The 21,313-nt window shown below is 41.3% G+C and overlaps 1 protein-coding gene across 1 annotated transcript; it reads right to left on the reverse strand.

The window, feature by feature from the left end:
- Positions 1-896: 896 nt before the first annotated feature.
- On the reverse strand, positions 897-8,424 carry cdkn1d (cyclin-dependent kinase inhibitor 1D). Its single transcript, XM_073838248.1, has 3 exons — positions 8,019-8,424; positions 5,324-5,769; positions 897-4,709 (listed from the first exon to the last, which is right to left on the reverse strand). Exons 2-3 carry the CDS (start codon positions 5,763-5,765, stop codon positions 4,651-4,653), a joined length of 501 nt encoding a protein of 166 aa, XP_073694349.1. The 5' UTR covers positions 5,766-5,769; positions 8,019-8,424; the 3' UTR covers positions 897-4,650.
- Between the last annotated feature and the right edge of the window lie 12,889 nt (positions 8,425-21,313).

The raw sequence follows: 21,313 nt of genomic DNA on the forward strand, positions 1-21,313 counted from the left end.
AGCGATGCCATAGAAGAACCATTTTTGGTTCTACAAAGAACCATTCAGGCAAAGGTTCTTTACAGAACCATCTCTTTCTTACCTTTTCATAATCTGAAGAACCTTCTTTTGCCACAAAGAACCTTTTGTGAAACAGAAAGGTTCTTCAGATGTTAAAGGTTCTTTATGGAACCATTTAGACAAAAAAGGTTCTTCTAAGGCATGTACACTCTTAAAAATAAAGGTGCTTTAAAAGGTTCTTCAAAGCGATGCCATAGAAGAACCATTTTTGGTTCCACAAAGAACCATTCAGTCAAAGGTTCTTTAAAGAACCATCTCTTTCTTACCTTTTTATAATCTGAAGAACCTTCTTTCGCCACAAAGAACTTTATTTGTGAAACAGAAAGGTTCTTCAGATGTTAAAGGTTCTTTATGGAACCATTTAGACAAAAAAAAAAGGTTCTTCTATGGCATTGTGAGGCACCTTTATTTTTAAGAGTATAGGTGAGCAGAAGAGACAAAGCTGGTGAAAGTGATATTCTGGCTACATTTTGTTTGCTGTTCTCTTACTTTAAGCTGGTCTTCTTTGTAGGGCTGATCTGACATTATGACCAGACAGAAGAACTCCTAAAACTAAAAATAACATTACCTTTCCATCATAGCAGTGGCTGTTTATATCAGAGTATTAAGGGAGACATGCCCCTTCAATGACATGCCCTTTGGAGGCAGTTGTGGCAAAATGGTTAGAGAGTCAGGCTTATAACTCGAAGGTTGCAGATTTTAATCTCAGTACCTGTGTTGTGCCGAATTTCGACCCCCTGCCAGATTATTACCCACCCTACTATTGGTAGGTTTAGAAGTAGGTGTGGGGTTAGGACTAGACTAGGTAGCAACTCAAACAAGGGGTGATAATTTGGCAGGGGGTCAGAACACTGGCATGATTTGTAGGTGGGGGTAGGAAATGTACAGTGCTCTCTTCTACCTTCAGTACCCACGACTGAGGTGCCCTTGAGCAAGGCACCAAACTTCCAGTTGCTCCCCGGTGATAAAGCAAATGGCTTCTTATGTAAGGAAATATGCACAACCTTTATTAAAATACATAGCAGGTTTTGCATGAAGTACAAATCTATCACTTTATTTTTAAATGAAAGCTAATGTTAATTTATATGGTCTATTACAATCAAATAAAGACAAACTTGCAAATAAAATTGCTTTGTACATACATTTCATGAGTGATAATTCGAAACGTAAAGTCAGCTAGTATTAACATGTTTTAACATAAGTAACATTCAATCACATTGCAGTATACATGGCTACTAATTTACAAGATACATATGCAGATGACATATCTACAACAGAAGCCGTGGGATAAAATCCACCACACTCTTAAAAATGGCTCTTTATTGGTATCAATGGTTCTATGAAGAACTTTGAACATCCATGGAACCTTTCAAATGCAGAAAAGGTTCTTTAGATTTTTTAAATGTTCTTCAAAATGGTTCTTTTAGGAACTGTTCGCTGAGAGGTTCTTTGGGGAACCAAAAATGGTTTATCTATGGCATCACTGCAAAAAGACCCTTTTGGAACCTTTATTTTTAAGAGTGTAATGTAATGTAATTTAATAGTGCATAATACAACAATTAATTGGTGATATAAAGAGGCACACTGTAAAAAGTTTTCACCAGTTTCAACTTAAAAACTTAAGTTTAGCTGCTGCATTAAAATTTTAAGTTAAATCAACTTAAAATTACAATTCATGTTAACTAATTTGATCGTGAGTTGAAATTAATAGTAGTTTTAAGTTGATTTAACTTAAAAACGTAAGTTCAGCAGCTGCCTTAAAATTTTAAGTTAAAACTGGTAAAAACTTTTTACAGTGCACTTGAAATATTTGGCCCCAAAAAGAATGACAATAAGGCAACCATGAGTTTTTAAAAGTTGTTCTAAAAACAGAACAGGAACAATCAAAGTACACACGCAACATCATGTAAACCTTAAGTGAAGCAGATAGTTCCTACACTGTAAAAAGTTTTCACCAGTTTCAACTTAAAAACTTAAGTTTAGCAGCTGCCTTAAAATATTAAGAGAAATCAACTTAAGTCCTTTCACTCACAAGTTAAATCAACTAATTTTGATTGTAATAAGTTCAAATGACTTGTAGTTTTAAGCTGATTTAACTTTAGGCAGCTGCTGAGCTTAGGTTTTTAAGTTGAATCTGGTGAAAACTTTACAGTGTAGCTATTCTGCTGTACTTCTCAAAAAAAACATTCATGATAAAAACAAATGCTACATTTTACATATTTGCTTTCTTATACATACGTGAGTGTTTATAAAATGAAGGTCCTTGTCATTTGATGAGGTAGAGCACTAATATATTTAAATTAATACATTTTTAAATGATTACAATTTAACAATTGTTACAATTTAACAGACTGCTTTTGGCAGGAAGTCACTGAATATATCAGAAATATCTGCAGTGAATTCAATAAAAAAAAGCTGAAAATGAAATTTGAATTCTACAAAACAACTTCATAGTATGTGGGTTTGTTTTAGTGGCTTAATTTGATCTTCCTAACAACTACTCAAAGGACTTTAAAGCAACTGTATGTAGTTTGGTGTATTTCTGTGACTTTGTAAGTGGAATTAACTTTCTTAATTACAGTGGATAGCGTTTGTTGTTGTCTTAAAGCAATCCACCCTTTACGCAGAATTTTGTACCTGCTCACAAAATGTTTAAAGGGAATGCGGGAAAGAAACAGAAGCCATTTGTTCTGTTACAAAGTATCATTAGAATGATTTAAAAACTGAGATTCCAAGGTTAAAAAACAAAACAAAAACAAAGTTACTTTAAGGCATTCTATTTATTGTGGAGCAATTACTTTGGTTAATTGCGTCAGCTGCCTCTTTATTATAAAAAAAATACCAAATTAATGGCTAATTCAGCATATACTCATATCTCACATGCACAAAGCAGTATTAAAAAAATACAGTATTTAAAAAAAGTATCGCACAAATTATTGATGAAATGTCCTTGCAATTGATATGCTAATACTACAAGTAAGATTCAAAATGAAAGACACATACAAAGGTAACTTTTCACCATATCTTCAAGATGGCGCCTCATGCACATTTGAAACTTGGTGGACACTCCTCCAATAATATTTATAGGGCAATATCCATTTAAAAACAATATCTTGTTACATAACTTCAAAGATATCGAAGCATACCTCACGTCTCCTCATAACTCTATAACAACAGAGTCACCTTTACTCCCAAATTGATATGCTTTATGAAAAACATTAATGGCTCAGGTTACATACCTTATTTGGGTCATACTTTAGTTTGAGGACCAATTCTCACTATTAACTAACTATTAACTATGGCTTTTGCCTTAAAGCAACACTCCACTTTTTTGGGAAATAGGCTCATTCTCCAACTTCCGAGTTAATAAGTTGAGTTTTACCGTTTTCAAATCCATTTATCCGTTCTCCTGTTCTGGCGATATCACTTTTAGCATAGCTTAGCATAGATCATTGGATTCTATCAGACCAATAGCATCGGAATGGGAGTGTAGTTCCTAATCTTATCGGCCTAGAAAATCACATCTTTACATTTTCCGCCGGTCTTAGTACACAATATAACTGCAGAAGAGTCAAGTTTTAAATAGGACAAATATCGAAACTCATTGGTCATTTTTGAACGCGATGCTATTGGTCTCATAGGATTCAATGATCTATGCTAAGCTACGCTAAAAGTGATATCGCCAGAACAGGAGAACGGCTGAATGGATTTCAAAACGGTTAAAAAAAAAAACTTATTAACTCAGGGGGAGTTGGAGAATGAGCCCTTTTCCAAAAAAAGTGGAGTGTTCCTTTAATGAATGGCTAATTTGCTGCTTATTAATAGTAATATTATAATATATTACATAACATATCAAAAATATGGTCATTAATATGTGTTGATATGCTAGTAATATGCATACTAATAAGCAAGTAATTAATAATGAGAACTGGTCCCCAAACTAAAGTGCTATACTTTTTCGTGATGTATAAAAATGGGAAAATAAATAAATAAAAGTGGAACTGAACAATAGTAAGACATTGTTAGCTTATAGATTGTGTGCACTGATGCCACGTAAGAGGATCAATGCATTTGACTTTTGAATCTGAGACGTTAATTACTAAACAGTCTTTCTATAGTGCATTTCTGTAAACGTTCACAGTAATTGTTTGTGTTTATATATACATATATATATATATATATATATATATTCAGTGCACAACAAAAAATAAGGAACACGCATTTATATAATGCATTCCTAACATTTTTAGAATTTATTGTGCAACAACATGGAACAATAAAATATAAAAAGAGTGAATTTTCAATTACTGGAATTAATTGCTTTGAATTATTCAAATGCACTATAAGATCTAAATATTTGTCATTTGACTTTTTTACATTTACTTAAATCTCATGATTCCATGTTGTAACAATAAAACAGGTGCCTTCAATAGGTACTGCGTTTAGTGTGTATATAATTTGTATCTGTATGTACAGTATATATATATATATATATATATATATCCTATTAAGTCTTTGCCGGTCAGTTAGAAGAGCTACATATGGAGATAGTTTATGTACATTTGTACAAAAAAAAGGTCCATTTTCTGTTTACTGTCCTGATGAGGCTTTGTGATCAGGAAACCTTCTTTTTGTCACTCTGTAAAAGTCTGAAAAAGAAAAAAAAGCATTTTAGAAATGCAAAATAAAAAATACTACTGTTAACTACACTCTTAAAAATAAAGGTGCTTTAAAGGGTTCTTCAAGCGATGCCATAGAAGAACCATTTTTGGTTCCACAAATAACCATTTAGTTAAAGGTTCTTCAAAGAACCATCTCTTTCTTACCTTTTTATAATCTGAAGAACCTTCTTTTGCACAAAGAACCTTTTGTAAAACAGAAAGGTTCTTCAGATGTTAAAGGTTCTTTAAGGAACCATTTAGACAAAGAAAGGTTCTTCTATGGCAGGGTTCCCCAAATCTTACCCTGGAGGGCCAATGCGCTGCAGAGTTTAGCTCCAACCCCGATCAAACTCACCTACCTGTGATTCTCAAATGATCCTGAAGACCTTGATTAGCATGCTCAGGTGTGTTTGATTAGGGTTTGAGCTAAACTCTGCAGGAAAATGGATCTTGTGGGCCAGATTTGAGGATCCCTGTTCTATGGCATCGCGAAGCACCTTTATTTTTAAGAGTGTAGTTGACTTTTATCGATCACATTAGTCATTCTGGCCATAACCGAGTGACTCTGAGAAGAAATTTGGCAACTATATCTACTGTCCTACCTGTGATGTTTGCTTGTCTGCGTTTGACCCCCTGCAATGTAGCCATTCTCTTCTCTGGCTTGGTTCCCCTCAAAGCTCCTCTGGTCCGTAGCTCCAGATATTTCTCTGTGGCTATAGATGGAGACGAACAAGCTTCTACCGTTGTTTGCTTTGCCATACCAGATCTGACCACAGAGCTATGGTAGAACACTGGCACATCCTGGAACCGCAGCTCCTCCCACTCAATGCAACCAGGCACTGGCTGGTCTCTCTGAAAGTCAAAGTTCCAGCGCTGTTTGGCGACCTCCACATTCATGCAGAATAGCCTCTGGAAGTCCTGCTGCAACTGCTGGTGGTCCACTGGGCCAAACAGGTTCCGCCGAACCACTGCTGCCTGAGGCTTCATGTCTTCCTCCTGCCCTTCTAGCAGCCCAAAATAACATGTATTCGGTGTCACGGACATGTTCCTGCGACAAAGAATAGAAATGCCCCAAAAATCATATTATGGAATGTCTTTTAATCAACTAGTATTTTGTTAATTTTAAAATGTATGAAGCCAGTTCTCCTTAAATGAGTACAAATTTGCAGATAATGTACTCACCCACTTGTCATCCAAGATGTTCATGTCTTTTTTTCTTCAGTCGTAAAGAAGGAAAACATTTCAGGATTTCTCCATATAATGAACTTCTATGGTGCCCCCGAGTTTGAATTTCCAAAATGCCAAAATTCCCAAAATTTGAGGTTAAAAACTATATAAATTGTTTTTTTGTTTTTTTTCTAGAAAATACCCGATCGTTTTGCTAGATAAGACCCTATTTTCCTCGGCTGGGATCGTTTAGAGCTATTTGAAGCTGCATTTTGGAAGTTCAAACTCGGGGGCACCATAGAAGTCCATTATATGGAGAGAAATCCTGAAATGTTTTTCTCAAAAAACTTAATTTCCTTACAACTGAAGAAAGAAAGACATGAACATCTTGGATGACAAGGGGGTGAGTACATTATCTGTACATTTTTGTTCTGAAAGTGAACTACTCCTTTAAGTTCACACAGGTGTCCAGATGATCAAGCACAAGTGTAGTGCATCACATTAACTATGGAAATGTTCCAGTAGCATCTGCGTTGATATGCCGCAATCTAATGCAAAGACTTTCAGACATTGTTCGGGGTCACAGGGTCAAGGATCAATAAAATTGATTAGAAATATACTCTCTGTATTAATAAAAAAAGTGTATGATTTGTGGATGAAAAAAAAAAGACGCACCATTCCAAATAAACTGAAAAAAAAAAGGTTAAAATCTGGATTTTCTGAATAAACTAAAAACTATTAAAAATTATTTTCATTAACATTTTGTAAAACTTTTCCAGGAACAAATATTATGATTTCATGGATTGAATTTATAAAAGTGGTGATAACATTTTCTTACATCATGAATTCAACCAGTGTATCATTGTATCAAAAAGTGGCCTGACTTTACTATAGATAAGTTTGATTTAGTGGAGAGATTTTAAAATATTATTAAAACATTTTTTTTTTCTTAAAAATCCGGTCTTAATTGCCTAAAAATAACTAATGATTTTTTTTTTATCCAATAAATAATACGATTTTTCAAACTACTTCAGTTGCACTCTAGACAAATGCCTTTTGAGGAAAAGTGGGTCATCTCTGATTTATCAAAAACATATTATTTCGACATTAAATCTAACAGAATATTGATGAAAATGAACTCATATACTAATATACTGCAATAAACATATACTGCAACATATGCAAAATTATTGTTTTAAAGAATACTTTTACTAAGGTTTTTTTCCCTCCATTTTTTTTTTTTTTTTTTTACTTCTATAGCTACAAATATTTTGAGTTAATTTTAAAAATGTAAAGTAGTAGCAACATTTCCTTACTCCTTTAAGAGTAGAGTTCAAACAGGGTACATTTTACATTTATTTTTCCATAAAAAAGCAAAAGTTGCCCGACTTTGTTGGATTAATTTGATTTGGTAAAATAAAATTAACTGTTCAAAAAAAAAACTATATTAACTGTTTACCTATTTTTCCTCAAGAAATACTAAGATTCTTTTGCCACATTAACTAAACGATTATTTTAGTGATTTTGTCCCCATCATTATCAAGATTTCTTTAGTTTGGTATACCCCAAAAATAATTTCAGCAATGAAATTAAAACCAGTATGTACGAATTGCAGTTTTCATGCATTTTTAATAGATCATATTTTTTAATATTTATATATATATATATATATGAGACATGAAACGGTCACACCATCGTTACCACTAGTAAAGAGAGAAATCTGAGTGAGGCTTGTTTACGTCGAAAAAGTAGGCGCGGCACGCCTATCATATTACGAGTACACACTACTACACGCTACACACTATACTTCACAAGTACACACGCGCACGACAGAATAGAATGACTGACACCTACTGTTTTAAAATACGTTGCCAATTACTTTTAACAATAATTCATTACCAAACAGAAGACATGCATCTCAAATTATCTCTCTATATTGACAGACAGACATTAGATAGATAGATAGATAGATAGATAGATAGATAGATAGATAGATAGATAGATAGATAGATAGATAGATAGATAGATAGATAGATAGATAGATAGATAGAACCATAGTACTTCTGCAGTGGAGAGTACAGTCATGCACAAACTGTCCATGTCAACAAGAATTTAAAAATATTAACTCACCATTCGAGGAAAAGCAGAGCTCTAGATGAAGGAGATTAAGTCCACAGTTGACGTTACTAATGCACTTTCTGATTAATAACAAACATAAACGACATAAACTACAAACTCAACCGGAGCAGCAAAGCCCTCGAACTGATCAAGTCATCTGCAGGAACGTTATGTTGTTTGTTTTGAAGGTAGGACTGCCCATTCATTGTCACGTGACCCGCGCAGCACTACAGTATTCAATGTTTAAATTGTAACATGTCAAATAACATTGAATAATGTACCCAATGCTGCTAACAACACAATAGGTGTGCATTAACGTACCGTATCCGCGTTTTAACGTTGCAGTGAGGTTTCTGTGGAAAGTAGGTCAAATCCCCCAAAACCCCCGCGCGTGACACACATTCAATGTTTTGCTCTTGTCAAGTTCAGCTCGGGCGCGCGCCTAGGAACTCCAGTCACGTTGATGTTCAACGTGACAAGGAGGAGCCATACACTGCATTGCTCCATCTTACGTTGAAGCGATGGATGGGATAAATGAAGCATTTTTAATGCTTTTATTTAGGAAACATGCATACAGAGAGAGAGAGAAAGAGAGAGAGAGAGAGAAGGTTGGATACTTTCTTGTTAAACTTGTAATCTATTTAACCAGACATTTTTTTTCTTTATCACATTTTTTAACATTAGATCCAACTATAGTTCCATTTGAATTCAGTTAATTCAGTCAATAAAATATTTGCAAATGTTTATTGGTATATGTGCCAATACACATTTTGAAATGTCTTTTTAGAAAAAAGTGGGTCATCTCTGATTTATCAAAAACATGTTGTGTGGACATTACATTTGATGACATCTAACAGAATATGGAAGGAAATGAACTCTTCAACATATTATAAATGTGCTTATGTCATGTTACAATAAATAACATAACACAAAATAAGATAAAAAATGCTTTTCTTACTTGTTTCAAGCCAAAATATCTAAAAACTCTTAAAGGAACACTCCACTTTTTTGGAAATAGGCTCATTCTCCAACTCCCCCCGAGTTGATAAATTGAGTTTTACCGTTTTGAAATCCATCCAGCAGTTCTCCTGTTCTGGCGATATCACTTTTAGCATAGCTAGGCATAGATCATTGAATCCTATGAGACCAATAGAATTGCTTTCAAAAATGACCAACGAGTTTCGATATTTGTCCTAATTAAAACTTGACTCTTCTGTAGTTATATCGTGTACTAAGACCGGCGGAAAATGTAAAGCTGTGATTTTCTAGGCCGATAAGATTAGGAACTACACTTCCATTCTGGTGTAATAGTCAAGGAAGTTTGCTGCCGTAACATGGCCGAAGCAGGCGCAGTAATATCACGCCGGTCACATTGAACGTTAACTTTCTGGGAACTAATTTCAGGCACTGCGTGATTTAACTGTGCCTGCTGCGTCCATATTACGGCAGCAAACTTCCTTGACTATTACACCGGAATTGAAGACTCCGTCCACACGAAGCCGGTGCGTTCCCTATCCGATCATTTTTTTTCCCTCGTTCTAAAAAAAGTTACGTAAACACGAAACCACTGAAAATGGTGTAGTATATATGCCAGACCAGTATGGGGTGCTGTAATTCTGCCATAGAGATACACTATACACGGAGAAGAAGACTTTGAGCATGCGCATAACCTTGCGCGCTGTATACGAACTAAGAAGAAGAAGACGAAGATGCGAACATTATCGCTTGTTGCTCATAACAGTTGTATAGAAGCAATAGATTTTGCTGTAAAGCTAGTAGGCTTAGTAGCAACACGAACATAATTTATATTGCTGTTTTTTCACTTCAGATTCAACTTCAAAAAGTATATAAATTGTAAATGTTTTTAGAAAATTACCGATTGTTTTGCTAAGACCCTTCTTCCTCGGCTGGGATCATTTAGAGCCCTTTGAAGCTGCATTTCAACTGCATTTTGGAAGTTCAAACTCAGGGGGCACCATAGAAGTCCACTATATGGAGAGAAATCCTGAAATGTTTTCCTCAAAAAACATAATTTCCTTACGACTGAAGAAAGAAAGACATGAACATCTTGGATGACAAGGGGGTGAGTACATTATCAGTAAATTTTTGTACTGAAAGTGAACTACTCCTTTAAGTATCAGCATAGCCATTATGGTGGCACATTGCCTGCTGAAGACGGTGGTGTGCCAGGCCCTCTTGCTCAAAATTAAAAACTGACCGCAGACACCTCCAAAAAGCTCCCATTCCATTGGATTAGAGATGGTTGGAACCCTACAAAACACTGAAAAGCAGTTTGAACAGTAGTGGGTTTACAGAGTTCTGTGTGTCTTCTGTCCAGGACAAGGATCAGTTCCAGGAGTTCTGGTGGCTGTGGCATCAACCTCTCTATTTTTTAAGGGAGAGAAGTTACATCCTTTAATGTTACATCCCCTAACCCCTTGACTTCCACCTGGGGTTGTAACATTGTATGAGTATTACCAATAAATGATCGTTGAAAGTTTTCAACAAAGAGAAGATATAATGTCGTTTCAATTCAAATAATGTGTGTTCAAAACATCCAGACAGTGGACAACAGAATAGAAAACACATTGGGTACCTGAATAAGTTCTGTTTGTACTTGACATGTGTAAGCAATGCGCTCATGCAAATTAACTCTAAATTACTCTCATAAGCTGTGTCTATATAACTAACCAAGAGCAGCGTCATTACTAACCTACAAACATTTTTCCAGTCGCTTAACTGAAACCATTACAGGAATGAAACAGGAATGGAATGAAACTAGAATAGCTTTTCCATAAGTATGCTATTTTTTACCAAGTAGCATTGCTTATAAATGCAAGTAATCTACTTTTTGTTGCATGACTAGTTAAACTACTTTACATTACTACCTTATATTACTTTATAATATTACTTGTCACGGGGTGAAGAATCACACGACAAAGGAGTTCCAAACAAACGCCCCGGAGGGTGGAATTTATTTAACAAAGATGTGAGAAACAAACAATACGGGTGGGTGTCCTGGTGAGTAGCGTGCTTCAGTCGTTGTGCAGGTGAAAGTCCGTGTGGTGCTCGTGGGGAGATCGGCTTCAGCTGCTTTCTGAAGGGAAATAATAAAGAGAAGCATTAGTCAGACGTTCTCAGCGAGAGGGTTCTCAACCAACTGTGGTTCTCTCTGTGCTTATAAGCACGCCGCTTGATGAGCTGCAGCTGGAGCCGATCGGTGAGTGATGATGTGCAGCTGTGGCTCGTGTGTTTCCAGGGCGACGCTGATGAGTGGCTGGGACGCTCGTCACACTCCCCCCCCCTAAGCGTCGTCCTGGTCCTGTGGAGGAAGCGAGATAGTAAGGGGGAGATAGGGGGTGGGTGGGGAGTGACCCCTGACAGACCTGCAAAAGCTGCCCAGATCCGAGAGAGTCCATCGGCGTTCGTGTTCATGGCTCCGGCCCGATGTCGAACTTCGAAGTGGAAGTCCTGGAGCGCGAGGAACCATCTGGTCACCCTGGCGTTGGTGTTCTTGGCCCGGGCCATCCACTGAAGAGGGGCATGGTCGGTGACCAGGGTGAACTTCCGGCCGAGGAGGTAATACCGCAGCTCCAGGACTGCCCACTTGATGGCCAGAGCCTCTTTCTCCACTGCGGCGTAGTTTCTCTCGGCTGGGGTCAGCTTCCTGCTGATGTACAGGACTGGATGCTCTTCCCCTTCTTGGACTTGGGACAGGACGGCTCCCAAGCCGGTATCCGAGGCATCCGTCTGCAGCAGGAAGGGACAGGTGAAGTCGGGCGCTCGCAGGACCGGTTCGGAGGTGAGGGCCGTTTTAATCTTCTTGAAGGCGCCCTCTGCTGCTGGTGTCCAGAGTACTTTCTCCGGCTGTCCCTTCCTGGTCAGATCTGTCAGGGGGGCGGCTAAGGAGGAGAAGTTAGGGATGAAGCAGCGATAGTATCCCGCCAACCCCAAGAATGCACGTACCTGGGTTTTTGTCTTCGGCTGCGGGGCCGATCTGACTGCTTCTACCTTCTTTTCTTGGGGGCGGATTAGCCCTCTTCCCACTTGGTAACCCAGGTACTTGGCTTCATGTAACGCTAGATGACATTTGCGGGGGTTGGCGGTGAGTCCAGCCCTCCGGAGATCAGACAGCACCCTCCGCAGACAGTCTAGGTGGTCCTCCCACGCCTCAGAGTGGATGACGACATCGTCCAAATAGGCGGCAGCATAGGTTTGGTGGGGCCGCAAGATGATGTCCATTAGTCTCTGGAAAGTGGCGGGAGCTCCATGAAGGCCGAAGGGGAGGGTCCGGTACTGCCAGTGTCCACTGGGTGTGGAGAAAGCCGTCTTGGGTTTTGCAGAGGGGGCGAGTGGCACCTGCCAGTACCCTTTGGTGAGGTCCAAGGTGGAGATGTACCGGGCCCTCCCCAGGCGGTCCAATAACTCATCCACTCGAGGCATGGGGTATCCGTCAAACTCCGAGACTTCATTGAGGCGCCGGAAGTCGTTACAGAAGCGGAGGGTGCCGTCAGGTTTTGGGACCATCACAATGGGGCTGGACCAAGGGCTGCGTGATGGTTCTATCACCCCTAACTTCAGCATTTGTTGTACCTCCTCCTCAATAGCCTGCCGACGAGCTTCCGGGATCCGGTAAGGGCGCTGCCGAACGACGACTCCTGGAGGTGTGGGGATGTCGTGGTGGAGCACGTGGGTCCGCCCGGGGAGTGGAGAGAACACATCGGAGAACTGACCGACCAGTCGCTGCAGCTCCGCCTTCTGGGCAGCTGAGAGCTGGGGGTTGATATCCACAACCACGGGATCGGAGACGGCGAGTGCTGTGAGTTGGTCTCTAGTCCCTACCCACTTTTTGAGGAGGTTAATGTGATACAACTGATTGGGTCGGCGTCTGCCGGGCTGGCGGAGGCGATAGGTGACTGGACCAATCTTCTCAAGTACCGTGTAAGGCCCCTGCCACGTGGCCAAAAACTTGCAGGCGGCGTTGGGGACTAGGACCATAACTCGGTCTCCGGGCTGGAATTCCCGTGGTTGGGCTGCCCGGTTGTAATGTCGCTGTTGGGACTGCTGCGCCTTCACCAGGTGTTCCCGGACTAATGGCATGACCCGGTCGATCTTATCCCTCATCTGCCTGACATGTTCCACGACGGAGCGATGGGCTGCAGGCTGCTGCTCCCAGGCCTCCTTCGCCACATCCAGGAGACCGCGGGGCTGTCGTCCGAACAGGAGCTCGAAGGGGGTGAAGCCAGTTGAGGCCTGAGGGACCTCGCGGATGCCGAAGAGGACATATGGCAACATAAGGTCCCAGTCACGCCGGTCTTCTGCAGTCACTCTGCGGAGCATTTGTTTAAGGGTTTGGTTAAACCTCTCCACGAGGCCGTCGGTCTGCGGATGATAGACTGTGGTCCTCAACTGCTTCACCCCCAGCAGCCTGCAGAGGTCAGCCATTAGCCGGGACATGAACGGGGTACCCTGGTCGGTCAGTATCTCTGTGGGGATGCCGACTCGGCTGAACAGCAGGAAGAGCTCTTGGGCGATGGCTTTGGCCGTAGCTTTTCGGAGTGGCACTGCTTCCGGATACCGGGTGGCATAGTCGACAACCACCAGGATGTGTTCGTGTCCCCGGGCTGATTTTGGCAGCGGCCCTACCAGATCCATCCCGATGCGCTCGAAGGGCACGTCGATGATGGGCAGCGAGATCATAGGGCTGGGGGGAGGTTTCTTGGGAGAGGTGCGTTGGCAGGTTGGGCAGGCCTGACAGAACCGCTTCACTTCGCCGTCGAGCCCCGGCCAATGAAAACGATCTCTAATCCGCTGGATGGTATTGTCAGCTCCAAGGTGCCCAGCCATGGGGTGCGTGTGCGCGAGTTCCAGCACCGTCTCCGTCTTCGACCGGGGCACCACCAACAATGGTTTTTCCTCCCCCCTTCGCTGAGCGACACAATACAGCAGGCCGTTTCGGACCACAAAATGCGGGAGAGGATGAGGAGCAGGCTGAACTTCTTTTCCGTCGATGACGCGGACCCGCTCCCAACAGTGTTTCAGCCTGTCGTCCTCTCGCTGTTCCCTTGCGAATGAGCCCCCTTCCGTGACCTGTTGGAAGACATCAAAGAATAGATTAGGGTTTTGGGAAGGGGACTCACCGTCTCTCCCGCTGTCAGAGGCCATGAGGGTGGGGCGCTGACGTGGTCCACGGGCTGGTCTCCGTTTCCGGCGGCTCCCTCTCGGGCTGGCACTTCGCGGGTCTCTCCATGGACGCAGGTGATGGGAAGGCGAGCCTTGGAGTCCGTGCGAGGGGACAGCAGACGAGACTGGACTAGGCTGACCGCGCTACCGGAGTCCAAGAGGGCGCGGAATGGTTTTCCGTTTATTTTCACGTCGACCTCGGGGGCTCCTATCGGCGGATCGCTGTGTACGATGCAGCCCGCCAGCCAGTTTTTGGTGGGTGGTGCGGGGACCTCCGTGGGCATGGGCTCATCCCGTGGAGAGGGAGCCTGCTGTTTGGTCGGAACGTGCCCTCCGGCGCGCGTCGCTCCTGGATCACCCTCCGGGGAAACGGTGGCGCTCTCTCCCCGGCATCCCGCTGTTGGGCCGCATCCGCCAGCTCGATGGCCTCGACGAGTTCCAGAGTGGTGTTTGGGTTTCTCATGGCGACGGCCTGTCGATGAGAGCGGGGCAGGGCACGAAGCAGCCGGTCGATGACAACACGTTCCGCTACCTGCTCGGGTGTTGGGTCTCCCTCTAGGAGCCAATGCTGGGCCAGCCGCGAAAGCTCAGCAACCTGGGCGCGGGCGGGTAAGCGGGGCTTGTATTCCCAATCAAAGAAATATTGGGCTGCACAGACCGGTGATAGTCCTAGGCGGCTGAGAATTTCCCTCTTAACATCCTGGTATCGTTCAGCCGCAGCGGCTGGTAGTGAAAAATAAGCCCTCTGGGCTTCCCCGGTGAGGAGTGGGGCTAACGCCCGCGCCCAGTCGGCTGGTGGCCATTCTTCTGCGGTCGCGGTGGTTTCAAACATACGTAGGAACGCCTCTACGTCATCATGAGGTGTCAGTTTAGGGAGCAATTTGGCGGCTTGCACACGGGGATCCGGCAGCGGAACGTGTTGGGCGGCGGCGGCGGCGGCAGCAGCTCGGAGCGCTGCGACTTCCTGCTCGGTTTCGCCCTGCCGTGTGGCGAGGTGCTCAACAATCTGCTGCTGGCGGATGCTGACCTCGGTGAGCCGCTGGAGAAGCTGGTCCATCTCGGGGGAGGAGCGCTCGTCTGTCATGACCAGAACACACACAGAAAAAAAAGAGAGTGAGGCTTGAGATCGCTTTGTCGGTGATTCTTCACTCTTCCTGCCCGCAATTCTCCACCAGACTGTCACGGGGTGAAGAATCACACGACAAAGGAGTTCCAAACAAACGCCCCGGAGGGTGGAATTTATTTAACAAAGATGTGAGAAACAAACAATACGGGTGGGTGTCCTGGTGAGTAGCGTGCTTCAGTCGTTGTGCAGGTGAAAGTCCGTGTGGTGCTCGTGGGGAGATCGGCTTCAGCTGCTTTCTGAAGGGAAATAATAAAGAGAAGCATTAGTCAGACGTTCTCAGCGAGAGGGTTCTCAACCAACTGTGGTTCTCTCTGTGCTTATAAGCACGCCGCTTGATGAGCTGCAGCTGGAGCCGATCGGTGAGTGATGATGTGCAGCTGTGGCTCGTGTGTTTCCAGGGCGACGCTGATGAGTGGCTGGGACGCTCATCACATACTTTACAAGTACTTCTTAACTTGTAAAAATACAGTTTCTAAGTCAAGTCATGTTTAGTGCTTTATACAATATACAGGGAATATTATTATTTTTTTAGCATACCAGGGTGGCTAGGAGTATAAATTGTCCAACTCCCTTAATCATCCATCACAAGAAGTAAAACCAAAGAATGTAGTTTGTTGAGCTTCACAAAATAGAAGGTGGCTGTAAGAAAAGAGCTAAAGCATTGAAAATCCCCATTCCCACCATCAGGGCAATAATTAAGAAGTTCCAATCAAGTAAAGATGTTACAAATCTGCCTAGAAGAGGATATGTGTCTGTATCATCCAAATACACGATATGGAGGAGAGTTTGAGTGGAGATTCTGGAGAATCTAGAGAGATTCTGTATGAAGGAATGGCCTCTGATCTCTTGTCAGGTGTTCTCCAAACTCATTAGACATTGTTGGAGAAAACGCAGAACTGTTATCTTGGGAAAAGGACGTTGCAATAATTGGGTGCCAATAATAGTGGCCAACGTGAACTAGAGAAAAACATTTATTTCATAATGGGATTTCACCCCTAGGTTCTATTGATTTACTTCAATGACAGGTTAGAATTTTGTGAATTTTTTTGAATGAAAGACCAAAAGGATAAATTATGCAGATTTATTTTCACATCCACTTTTGCTCATATTTACCAAGGGTGCCAATATTAGTGGAGGGCACTGTATGTAGAGATACATATGTTACAGTTGAGGTCAAAAGTTTACACACCCCTTTCAGTATATGCAAAATATTAATTATTTTACCAAAATAAGACTATTACAGAAGGTTTAAACGCTCACTGATGCTCCAGAAGAAAAGAAAAAAGAAACAATAAATTAAAGGGATAGTTTACCCAAAAATGAAAATTTGATGTTTACCTGCTTACCCCCAGAGCATCCAAGATGTAGGTGACTTTGTTCTTCAGTAGAACATCTTGGATGCCCTGTGGGTAAGCAGGTAAACATCAAATTTTCATTTTTGGGTGAACTTTCCCTGTAAGAGCCGGGGAGTGAAAACTTTTTGAATTTAAAGACAAGGCCAAATGTAACATGTTTTGTCTTCTGGGAGACTAATGTAATTAGTTTGTAATGTAACTATCTTCTGTAAAATCTCCATTCTGTTCAAAAGTTTTCTTTTTCTGTTCAAAAGCTCTTAATGCATGGTTTTTCCTTCTGGAGCATAAGTGACCGTTTGAACCTCCTGCAAAATTGCTTCTGTAGGATGTCCTCAGTGTGAAAAGATGGATCTAAAAACCATACAATCATTGTTGGAAAGGGTTTAAATACAACAAAATGCTGGAAAACCAATTTGTAGGACCTGAAGGATTTCTCTGAAGAACAGCATGCAGTTAAAACTGTTCAGGACAAACAAGGGACTCATAAACACCACTAAAAAATGTGGATGGTTCAGGTAAGAACACAGTATTAAAAAATAAGGGGATGTAAACTTTGTTGTTCATGCGGCAGATGACCTGAGGAAAGAAACTTTTCTTGTGCTTGGCTGTTCTGGTGCTCAGTGATCTGTAGTGCTGACAACAGTTCAAAGAGGAAGTGGCCTGGATGTAAGGGATCCGAAATGGTTTTTTCCAGCCCTTTTCCTTACTCTAGATGAGTAATTGTGGTTACCAACTTAAGACTTTCCATAGCACGTGTGACCAGCAGATGTCAGCAGAAGTGTGCTGTGTTTGAGTGTGTTCAAATAGTGACTCAATTCTGCAAATCAACTGGGACTTTTGAACTTGAATTTTTTTAAAACTATTTTCTTCCTATTATCCTAGTTTCTTGCTCACCTAACAGCAAAAGTGGTCAAATTCTCATCTCAAAGGCAGCTCAAACCCCAGCAGGACTCTCCCTAAGTACAAAATTTGAAGTCTGCCATCTTTGCTCAAGGCCAGTCACCTTAATCAAATGTAATGTGTCTAATGACTCTAGAGCCTTGGGTAAATGTGTAAAAGCAACGTAAAATTATTGTTGACAAAATGTATTACTGTATCACTGTAACAATTGTTTTTAGGGCCCAAACCATTTAGATAAAGTAAAACTATTTGCACGCATTGAATTGACCTTTGGCCAAATAAAGATATGTGATGTTGTCATCTGCTCTATGTATTACACAACATCACCGTTATTAAAAAAGAGAAGGTGGCGTAATGGAGATGCAATCTGACAATGATCTTGAGCACTTCAATAAGCCATCATTATTCTTTATTGTCATTAAAGATTGAGCTTGAAATGTAAAGCTTTATTTTTCTCTTTAATAATGTAATTGGAAGATTATGTGGTTCTGGCTAATTTAGTGATTCATTTCTTCCTGTTAAAAAGACAAACAAATAGAGTAAGCTGGTTTGCTGATCTCCCTAGTCTACTGGTTTTGGGAGTGTTTTGAGCACAATTACAGTCTTAAATATGATGTCAGGTGTCAAGGTGGATGTCACAGCAAAACAGGCTTGAAAAGAAGTACAGAGACAAAGTACACACTGTAAAAAGTTTTCAGCAGTTTCCACTTAAAAAGTAGGTTTAGCAGCTGCCTTAAGATTTTAAGTTAAATCAACTCAAGTCATTTAAACTCAGAAGTTATATCAACTAATTTTTATTGTAATAAGTTAAAATGACTTGTAGTTTTAAGCTGATTTAACTTGAGGCAGCTGCTAAACTTAGGTTTTTTAGTTGAATCTGGTGGAAACTGGAATTTGGCTACAGTTGTATTCCTCTTGTTAAGCCACTCCTGAACCACAGACAACGTCAGAGGTGTCTCACTTGGGCTAAGGAAAAGAAGAAATGGACTATTGCCCATTGGTCCAAAGTCTTTATTTCAGATGAGAGCAAGTTTTGTTTTTCATTTGGAAGCCAAGGTCGTAGAGTCTGGAGGAAGGGTGGAAAAGCTCATAGCCCAAGTTCAGTGTTAAGTTTCCACAGTCTGTGGTGATTTGGGGTGCAATGTCATCTGCTGGTGTTGGTCCACTGTTTTTTGAAAACCAAAGTCACTGCACCCGTTTACCAAGAAATTTTAGAGCACTTCATGCTTCTTTCTGCTGACCAGCTTTTTAAAGATGCTGATTTCATTTTCCAGCAAGATTTGGCACCTGCCCACACTGCCAAAAGCACCAAAAGTTGGTTAAATAACCATGGTGTTGGTGTGCTTGACTGGCCAGCAAACATACCAGACCTGAACCCCATAGAGAATCTATGGGGTATTGTCAAGATGAAAATGAGATCAAAAAAGGCAGATGAGCTAAAGGCCACTGTCAAAGAAACCTAGGCTTCCATACCACCTCAGCAGTGCCACAGACTGATCACTTCCATGCCATGCCAAATTGAGGCAGTAATTAAAGCAAAAGGAGCCCCTACCAAGTATTGAGTACATATACAGTAAATATACAGTTTTTATTGGTTTTATAAAGTATTCTAATTTGTTGAGATATTGAATTAGTGGTTTTTGTGAAATGTGAGCCAAATCATCACAATTAAAAGAACAAAAGACTTAAACTACTGTCTGTGTGCATTATATTTATTTAATACACAGGTTTCACAATTTGAGTTGAATTACTGAAATAAATTAACTTTTCCATGAAATTCTAATTTATTGAGATGCACCTGTACTACACTGTGCACTGTGCGCATGGGAATTGTATCAGTTTTTTACTTAAGTACAATGTGCTAAGGAATGTACTTACACGAAAAGTCACCTGATGCCACATTCACACAGCAGATATGGGAAAGGGAAAGGAGGTGATGTAAGGCCAAGTATGTTGACCCATACTAGGAATTTGTGCTCTGCATTTAAAAGTGCGCACACACACACACACACACACACACACACACACTGGTTTACATGTTTTATGGGGACATTCCATAGGCGTAATGGTTTTTATACTGTACAAACCGTATTTTCTATCGCCCTAACCCTACCCTACACCTAAACCTAGCCCTCACAGGAGATTGTGCATACTTTTACTTCCTCAAAAAAACTCATTGTGCATGATTTATAAGCCTGTTTCCTCATGGGGACCTGAGAAATGTCCCCACAAGGTCAAAATCTACTGGTATTCCTATCCTTGTGGGGACATTTGGTCCCCACAACGTGATGAATACCAGGTACACACACACACACACACACACACACACACACACACACACACATGTTGGGTTTACATGTTTTATGGGGACATTCCATAGGCGTAATGGTTTTTATACTGTACAAACCGTACTTTCTATCGCCCTACACCTACCCTACACCTAAACCTAGCCCTCACAGGAGATTGTGCACACTCTTACTTCCTCAAAAAAACTCATTGTGCATGATTTATAAGCCTGTTTCCTCATGGGGACCTGAGAAATGTCCCCACAAGGTCAAAATCTACTGGTATTCCTATCCTTATGGGGACATTTGGTCCCCACAACGTGATGAATACCAGGTGTACACACACACACACACACACACACACACACACACACACACACACACACACACACACGGAGTAGTGGGCAGCCATTGCTGAGGCACCCAGGGAGCAGTTGGGGGTTCGGTGCCTTGCTCAAGGGTCTCACCTCCGTCGTGGTATTGAGGGTGGAGAGAGTGCTGTACATTCACTCCTTCCACATACAATCCCTGCCAGACCTGAGACTCGAACCCGCAACCTTTGGGTTACAAGGCCGGCTCTCTAGCCATTAGGCCACAGCTGCCCTGTATGCCCCCTATGCCCCCTAAATGGTTGTCGGTTCTATACTGAGTCATTAATATGGTTGCATTCATATACAATCAGTTATACATTTTAAGAACTCATAACTGTATTTTCAGTGAAGCCCTGCTATGCGAATGCTGCACTGAACAACTAGTTGCATCACACATATATCAAGGCTCTGTTGTAAGCTGCTGTGCAAACTGAAATTTTACGACTTACACCTATAAACAAATGCGGTTGTCAATCTCAATTACTTGCAGTGTCAATGTAGCATAAAAAGGCAGTCTGTTTTGTATTGAGTATGAGGAGTAATACTCTTATAATATATAGTATATTTTTTAATTATTTAACGTAACTTAAAATGGCATAGCTTGAGTCATGTTTTTCTGTATCAAGTCCTATGCAACCATTGTAAAAATGTAACTTGTTAATGAACAGCAGTTTCAGCCACAATGTTGGATTTCTTTATAAATGTGGTTCCTTTATTAGAAATGTGGCCCCAAATGCACAGGTTCTGTCAAGACCCCTGCATTTTACATCGGAAAAATGATTGGTTTATTTTCAAATAGTTGTGTTAACACGCCTGTTATTATTTCAGTCCAGGTTCAGCCACATTCCCTAACATGTCGGGACAGAAAACTCAGAATGATGGGAGAGACAGAATCAGGTGTTTCCAGTTTAGCTGACAGCTCAGGGGTTCTTATTGACAGTTTGCTAAAGGGAATAATGTCGTACAATCACAAAATCTGATCTCTGTTATCATCTTTAGGTGGATGTTTCGAATTTTACAGCATAAGTAATGTAGTCATTCTAAATACAGATGCTGTTCATCATCAGCATTTATAGAAATTTTCCTG

The sequence above is a fragment of the Garra rufa genome, chromosome 4, assembly GCF_049309525.1.
Source record: "Garra rufa chromosome 4, GarRuf1.0, whole genome shotgun sequence".
NCBI lineage: Eukaryota > Metazoa > Chordata > Actinopteri > Cypriniformes > Cyprinidae > Garra > Garra rufa.